Source organism: Elephantulus edwardii, unplaced genomic scaffold (genome assembly GCF_000299155.1).
Source record: "Elephantulus edwardii isolate Elephantulus edwardi_28Jun2011 unplaced genomic scaffold, EleEdw1.0 scaffold00005, whole genome shotgun sequence".
NCBI lineage: Eukaryota > Metazoa > Chordata > Mammalia > Macroscelidea > Macroscelididae > Elephantulus > Elephantulus edwardii.
The window spans coordinates 30,706,295-30,715,135 of NW_006399755.1; the positions used below are offsets into that span (position 1 = coordinate 30,706,295).

The window sequence follows — 8,841 nt, forward strand, 5'->3', positions numbered from 1 at the left end:
AAAACACAGGCTTGAAGGCCCTTGGATAGACAGTAAGTTTAATAAATCAACTATGCAATATGCTCACACAAAAACTATTATAATCTTATATTTAATAATCCATATAGGATGCAGAATGATTATTTACACTCATTATTTTAGCTATATTTCAGAATATACCTAAATATGCTCAGAAATCAGTGTAGTGGAGTAGAAAATACAACAGTTTTACAATTAGCCTTGGAATCACATAGTTCCAGCACTATCAGTGGTATGATTATAGGTGAACTACCAAATCTCTCCAAATCTCAGCTTTGTTATCTATAAAAATGGACTGCTGCCTCAACTGTGCATGAGAACATATGCAAAAGGCCTGGTGAATGCACAGGAAGAGCTTCAGTTAGTGTTAGCTGCTACTGTTACTATTTTTATTGCCATTTTCTTATCTTTATAATCTTTTAAAAGTTAATTTTTTTATTTATTTTTTTTTTAGCAAAATGAACATCTTTCTCACCTGTCTGCTATACTCCCTGGCTGTACTTCCTTCACAAAGATAGAAACTTCTCCCACACTTGAACTGCGAAGGGCCACCACACTGAACCCAAGGCCTCCACTTGAAGGTCGTTCTATCTCTATATATTCAATCTGCCGGCCCTATTGAAGGTTAAATGAGAAAAAGAAAAAGTTAATATAGTACATACTTAACTAACAGACCCTTTACACAAAGCTAAAATTGTTTAAGCACAAAAATAGCTACTCCTAAGTGATCTCTATAAAACCTTATAAACTCATCATTTCAGAAATAAATTCTTTCTGGAAACTCTCTTACTTGATTATTTTAAGTAGAACACAAGAGACAATATGTAATGCTTTACAACCTCAGGGAATAAAAGAAGTATTTTAGCACTTTATTTACATCATGAGCTACAGTCCAAGCTCCTAGTACTATAGAAAATAATGCCTTTCCCACAGTATATTCTAACTTATCTTTCACACTTAATTTTCCTAAATTCTTCAGATGTAAAGTGCATGTTTAGATGAAGAAAGCATAATAAGTGCATTGAAAATATGCTATCTTTCAACCTAAACTCCAAATCAGCACTGTTTTTAGCATGCTGGTTTAATTTTATTGCAATGAATTAGTACTCTTTTTTAGGTCAAATGTAGATTCTTTTGTAGATAAAATCAAAAGACTACACAAGAGGACACTATTCACAGTTCTAGCTGTGGCTGCGAACGATCCTAACTAAAAACTGCATTATAACATGAGAACTTCATAAAAGTACTCAACAAAAATCATCACATAAAAATAATCATTATAGATAGTCCAGTGAAGGAGATAGAGCTATAAAGTCTAAAAAGGAATTAGGTACAGGCCAGTATGTAACTATATCATACCCTGAACAAGTTCTTTTCACTTTGGAACTCAGGTTTCATTATTAAAGGAACTTACTAAAAATGGACATACCTAAGGAAGCATTTGTCCACATTTAATTATTAATAAAAATGAGGGATATAACCCTTTCAAGTGTTTCTCTAGATTTCTCGAGAGTATATATTAAACCTAATTCTTATTAACTCTATTTTGATTTAAAATTAACATTTTCAACACTTCTGGCAGAAAAACCTTTCACAATTTTCCTCTAATAATCAAAATCAATAAGAATCTCTTTTTCTACAAGTGTAGAGATGTGTCAAATTGGAATTGTGATTAAAAATATCTCTCCTCATTAAAGTATTACTTTGTTTAAGTGATTGTAAGCCAATAAGCTTTCAACACACAGGTTAGAAAATAACATTAATTCTGTCTAAAGACACAAGCCAACAAAACTTAATACTAGCACATTTTAAAAGCAAATGAATGCAAGTTTCTTTCTTAAGCCAGACAACAGAAATTAAGCTGAATATTCCTGTGGCAAGATATAACTGTACCTGAGCCATCTGTTGAATAATTGAGTTGAAGTCTTCATTTCCCAATTTTGATACCCAGGGAAATAACCCAGATGCAGCCAAGTTATTACTTGGCCGCTGGGCACTCCCATTAGTAATGGAACCATCTATAAACACCAAAAACCCTTTTCTAGAAAATTCAAAGTTGGTTGAACAATCCGAAGGTATGTGGCTGAGCTGTTGGGAAGAAAAAAAATGAGAAGAATCAAAAGAAACCTATAGAAAAGCACATTATTAGAACACTTGTATTTTTAAGTGAAAATATTCCAGAATTGACTCTAATGAGTGTTTTTATAAAAACAGCGGTGTAAAGCAATCTCTCAAAACGCAGGGTACAACTGTGCTTTCTCAATAAAATCTTTTAAACCAAAAAAAAAAAGTAAAGCATATTATTATTTAATAAGTGTCTAAATGTATAATTTTCACGTTAAACATAAACGAGAAAGAAATAAAGTACAAGTATATGCATCCTCTGTATTTATATAAATTAACTGGTAGCTTAAAATTATTCTTGCTTCCTGCCTTCTACTACCACTTTAAATAGTTCTGGTGGCAAAATGGTTAAACACACATCTGCTAACTGAGCAGTGAGTGGTTCAAAATCAACAGCAGATCTGTACAGAAAAACCTGGGGATCTATTCTCAAGATTATAGCATAAGAAATCAGTAAGGCACTTCTACCCTGTTACACAGGATTTCAAGTCTGCATTAACTCAACAGCACATAACAATAACAACTACATATCTATACTAGTTTCTCAATACACTTCATATATAGGCACATATCTAGATATAAAATATGAAGGCCTTTATTTTCATATTTTCAAGTGGCAAATGATAAAATATGTACAGGCCATAGGGAATAAATAACAATAAAAAATAGTCTTCACTGAATATTTGATATAGGCATTCTGCCAAGTTCTTGCATGGGTTATCTCATTTAATCTTTGCTCCAGATTTGAGTATGAAATTCTATTACCGATTTTGTGAAGGTGAAACTGAGTCATACAGGGTTTAGGTAACTTGCTCAAGATTATATACCAAGCAAGTGATAGAAATAGTGGAAGAAAGGGAGAATGATGTCTTGATGGGGAGCAAGGAAAAGGAAATAGCATTTGACTATTAACGGCCAACACATAGTAGATGCAATGTTAACATTAAATGCAAATGTCAACAATCTGGCATGAAAAATATCATCTATTGCGAGAGTTGCAACTAATATCAAGAAATAAAATGTTTATAAATTGTTGAGTGGGAAATAAAGTTCTCTGTAAATCTCATTCAAACACAATAAATTAAAAAAAAAAACCCTACACCAAACCCCTTGTAAGCAAGAATTTTACATTGATTAAATCTAATTCTGTCTATAAAAACTGCAAACTATAAAATACAGTGGATTGTCATTAAAATTGAGAGGTTATTCTAATAGTGAGAGTTGTACTAACTGATCCCAATTTCAATTGCTATCTCATTAAGATTATGAAAACAGAAATTCACAGAATATAGGTGCAGTTTAATACTAAATTCATTATAAACATATTACTCATTAAGTTTATGTTTAAGGATCAAATACAATTTGAAGGTGTCTGAGTCTGATTTCTACCCGCTTCATAAAGGGAACCTGTCTCCATCAATGATATCCATAGCAGCAACCTCTCATGTTCCTGCACTTCTTTCTACCAATCATTTGAGTCCAAGGTTCACTGTTGACTCACAGACTTTATTCACAGTTGTTGGGTTTATTATAGAAATAAGTTGGAGAGTGGAGAAACAAAGAATATCACCCAATGCAAGTGCAGGTTTAGCTCAGCAGTCCCAAGCCAGGCTAACAGTACAACACAATTCCTCAATTTAATAAAAGTCCTAGTTCAGTTCAGTAGCATAGATAGCACTCATTCAACAAGGTTTGCCTCAGAGCAGTTATAAGTGAGCTTCTCCTTCAATCGTCCCACAAGCAAAACCTTTAAGTGTAATTTGTAAGCACAAATTATTGCAAAGCCTCAGGTTACAGTCTCTGCACAGCAATGCCACAGTCTCTCCACCATTGTCATCACTGGGCTCTACAGTGTTGGGGGAAACGTACTCTTTCTCATATCATAGTTCCATAGCTGTTGATGATTTGTAAGACACATAAAGGGTAGAAAAACCAGCTTTTAAACTAACAACACAATATTTATGATGTAGGAATTTTATAAGGAAAAGTATTTTTCCATAATTTGTAACATATTACAAAATCTGTGTTAATCTTCAATTATGGAAGCATTCTCCCGAAATTTAATCTATAGAATTGTTACTATTTAAACTCAGTTTCCACAATGCATTATTTTAAACAATTTGCCATCCTTGATCCCAAAACACAGCACCCAAAGGGAGTTCTGGTGGCCTAGTGGCAAGAAGCTGCTCTGCAATCCTGAAGCTGTGCCGTTCGAAACCACCAGATGCTCCTCTGGAGGAGGGGCAATCACTTGGTTTTAATTCAGTGGTTCACAATAAGGAAAAAAAATTAAAAAATATAATTTAAAAAAAAAACACACCAAGACATAGCATCCAAAAGAACAGTTAAACTACTGATTTTAAGTAAAGATGTTATGTGTCCTTTATTTCAACAACTTTGTATTAAAAGTCTAAAAAAATACACTTTTATGTAAGGGAGAACACATTGATAAGTATTAAAATACCAAGCCTACTGCTTACAACTCATCTGATCTTCGATCATTAGTATTCAATACTTCAAACCTATCCTTAAGATGATTTGTAAAATCAAGTGGGATAGACCCAACATTGTATTTTGCTTCTGGTGGACTTGTTTTAATTTTCTTCAGCCTCAGTGTAAACTTGCACATGAGTAATTGATGGTCTGTCCCACAGTCACACCTGGCCTGGTTTTGATTGCTAATTTTGCACTTTTCCAAAAATTCCTTCCACAGATGTAGTCAATCTGATTCCTATATAGTCAGTTTGGTAAGGTGCAGATGTAAAGTCACATATTGTGTTTTTTAAAAAATGGTGTTTGTCCACACCCACTTAAAAAATAAATGAACACACTCTCAGCAGTGGGGGGGGGGGAAGGTGTTTGTGATGAATAAATCACTGAAAGTACAAAATTCCATCATTCTATTTCTGGACTCATTTCTGTCACCAAGTCCATACTACCCAACTCCCCTTCCTTCTCCAAGACCTTCTGTCTTTGCTAACATGGAATTGTTATTGTTATGTGCTGTCAAGTCGACTATGACTCTTGTGACCCTATGTACAATCACTCAGAACCCTGTTCTATCCTGAGCTAATCTCACTGTCTCTGACACACCTACCCACATTACCCCAGTTACTGTGTTAATCCATCTCATCTGAGGTCTTCCTCTCCTGCAATGTCCTCTACCCTTCAAAGCATGATAGCCTTCTTCAAAGACTGGTCCCTCCTGGCTACACGCCTAAATTATATGAGATGGCGTCTCAAAATCCTTGCCTCCAAGAAGCAAGTTTGGTTTCACCCTCTCCAGGACAGACCTCTTAGGTTTCCTGGTGGTCCATGGTATGTTTAATACTCTTCTCCAGCACCACAACTTAAAGGCATCAATTATTCTTCTGTCATCCTTGGCCATGGTCCAGTTCTCTGAGGCATAGCAAGTAATTGTGAAGACCATGGCCTGGCTCAGGTGCACCTTAGTCTCCTGAATGACATCCACACTCATCAGCATTCTACAGAAGTCCCTGCCAGCAGATTTTCCTAATGTAATTAGTCTTTTGATTTTCTGACTGCTGGTATCAAAAGTATTGATTATGGAACTGAGTAAACTGAAATTGTTAACAATCTCAATATCTTCTCCATCCATCATGATGCTACCATTGACCTAGTGGTAGGAATCTTTGTTTTCTTGATGATGAGCTTCAATCCATATTGCAAATTACAGTCCTTGACCCTCTGTTTCAAACCCTCCTCAATTTCAACAAGTAAAGCTGTTTCATCTGCATAATACAGGTTATGGATGAGTCTTTCTCCAATACTGACGCCACATTCCTCCTCATAAAGTCCCGCCTTGCTGCCATTGAGAAGAATGGGAATACCAGAACACTCAACTGTGCTCATGCAAAACCTAGACCTAGACAGAGGCTGATATCTAAACAGAGCAAGGGAACACTACATGGTTTAAAATTAATAAAAGTGTGTGTCAGGGCTAGTTCCTTCCACAACAACTATTCAATCTGTATGCTGAGCAAATTATTCAAGAAGCTGGATTCTATGAAGAAGAATGTGGCATCAAGATAGGAAGAAGTCTCATCAATAGCCTTTGTTATGCAGATGACACAACTTTGTTTGGTGAAACTAAAAAGGACTTGAAACACTTGCTGCAAAAGATCAAACTCTGCAGCTTTCAATATGGATTTCATCTCAACATCAAACAAAACTTCTCGCCACTGGACCAAACGATAGGCAACATCATGACAGATGGAGAAAAGACTGAAACTGTTAATGACTTCATCTTACTTGGATCCACAACCACCACCATTTGTACCAAGAGTCAGGAGACCAGGAGATGTATTGCACTGTTAAAGTCTGCAGTCAGGGATCTCTCCAAATTACTGAAGAAAAATTAAGTCAATTTGAGGACTAAGACGCACCTGATTCAGACCCATGGTCTTTTCAATCAGTTACTGTGCATCTGAGAGCTGGAAATGAATAAGGAGGCAAAGAAGAACTGAAGCCTTGGTGTTGTGCTTTTGAAGAATTCTGAATATTCCATGGACTGCCAATAAGACACATAGATGTCTTGAAGAAACTGCAGCAAAAATGTTTCTTGGAGGCAAAGATGACAAAACTTAATGTCACATAACTTTGAACCTGTTTTTGGAAAGGCTATTCATACTTGGAAATGTGATGAGTCAGCAAAAGAGAGGAATACCAAATGGATTAGCACAGGGGCTGCTTCAATGACCTCAAGTGTGTCAGAGATTGTGAGGATGACACTAGATAGACAGGGTTCAGATCTGTTGTTCACAGGGTTACTATGAGTCTTACTCAGCTCGACAGCACCTAACAACAACAGCAACATCATTTCTATATTTATGTAAAAAAAAAACAACAAACAAACCAAAAACCCATATGCCAAAGCCAAACAAAATGTGTTAGTACTGTCACTTTCAAATGAGGGTTGTCATTGCTGCTTACAAGTTCACAAGTCTCAATCGAGAGTCTGTGTGGACCTAAGAATACTTAAAGAACATTTGCCTCTATCTCTTTCAATCTTTTATGGAATAAATCAATGGATAAAACTCTGACAGTCAACTTACTTGCCCCTTCAGTTGCTTGATGGACTGCTGAAGTGTCAGTATCTGGTTAAAGAGAGGACTCCTGAGAGTCTCATAGAACATAGACAGCTTCTCATTCTGTGAAGTATCACCCTTCTCCTGCAATTTTGTTTTCAAGCGATCAACAATCTGCAGGATATGTGATTTATCTGGTTCAAGAGGAAAAGATCAGAGTAAAAATTAAGCTCCATCTAATATTCTATTCTTGGGTAATTAATTACCATAGTGCTACAATTACATACCTATTATGTTTGGTGCAGGATTTTCTGGCATTTTGAGTTATTTGCTTCAATCTCTTTCAAAGAAACCTAAAAAAAAAAATTCAAATTAATAAATACAAGAAAGATGTTTCCACCCACCAGAACCATAGTCCTAAATAGTCTAAAGAATCCATTCAGGAAAACACAAACTTTAAGTCACAATGATGTATCACTGCCTGCTCACTAAAACAGCTCAAATTTAAAAACCAAAACAGGCAATTCTTGTCCAGTTGTCAACAAAGTGTGGACAATGAAACAACTAGAACTCTCACACATTGCTAATATGAATATAAAATGGCATAACACTTAGGAAAATTGTTTAATAACTTCCTTAAAAAGTAAAATGTTCTTACTATAGACCACAACAATTCCATTCTTAAATACTTATCTAAGAGAAATGAAAATATATGATCACAAAACAGTCTGTATATAAAGGTATGAAACAGTCTTATTTCTAAAAATGCCTAAACAAGAAAAATACTGTCTAGTAACAGATGAAAATGTAATAAAATATTACAAGTAAAACAGGGGGGAAACTAATACAAATAATAACATGGAGAAACCTCACAAACACTGTGTTGAGGGAAGGGAACCTGACCAAAAGCACGTGCAAGCTGGCCCATCATAGATGAGCACAGAAAGAAATATTTGTTGGCTGTTACTAACAATGGGAGTGAAAGAGAGGGAAAATGAAGTATGTTAAACAGCACTAAGGAACAGAGATAGTGAGGATAGTTATGCAACATTAAAACATAATTACTGTTACTGAATTGTACATGTTTAAAAAATGATGAAAATATTTGTTATGTACATATCTATCACAACTTTTTAATATGTCATCTGATAAATGTACAAGTCATTCATCCAAATGTTCACTGGTTTCAATGAAAACTACCAAAAGAGCTTCCAGAGATAACATCTGACTATGCAGTCCACTGACAGGAACTACAATGATATCTTCCTTTTCTATAACAAGATCAACCCAAAAGGATTGATAAAACCTTCCCTCAAAAAATTCCTTGAATCAAGCTTAAGCCAAAAGAGATACCAACTTTTCATGTTAGATTAGCATTTTTTTAAAATATGATACGCTTCACAAATTTGTGTGTCATCCTTGCACAGGGGCCATACTAATCTCTAATCTTCTCTGTATTGTTCCAATTTTTTAGTATATGTGCTGCCAAAGCGAGCACTTGTTGTTATGTGCCGTCGAGTAACTTGAGACTCATAGTGATCCTCTATATAACAGCCCTAAACTCTGCTCTGTACTGTGCCAATCGCATGGTCTCTGATACACCCACCCCATTACCTCAGTCACTGAATCAATTCACCTCATAGAGGGTCTT

General features: G+C 35.3%; 1 protein-coding gene across 1 annotated transcript in view; it reads right to left on the reverse strand.

The window, feature by feature from the left end:
- Positions 1-7,367, reverse strand: part of INADL (InaD-like (Drosophila)) — a 462,714-nt gene extending 455,347 nt beyond the window's left edge. The window contains exons 1-3 of the mRNA XM_006879774.1: positions 7,218-7,367; positions 1,912-2,106; positions 494-633 (exon numbers count right to left, since the gene is read on the reverse strand). Of these exons, the coding sequence (XP_006879836.1) occupies positions 494-633; positions 1,912-2,106; positions 7,218-7,298 (416 nt within the window). The 5' untranslated portion in view covers positions 7,299-7,367. The remainder of the gene's footprint in view (positions 1-493; positions 634-1,911; positions 2,107-7,217) is intronic.
- Between the last annotated feature and the right edge of the window lie 1,474 nt (positions 7,368-8,841).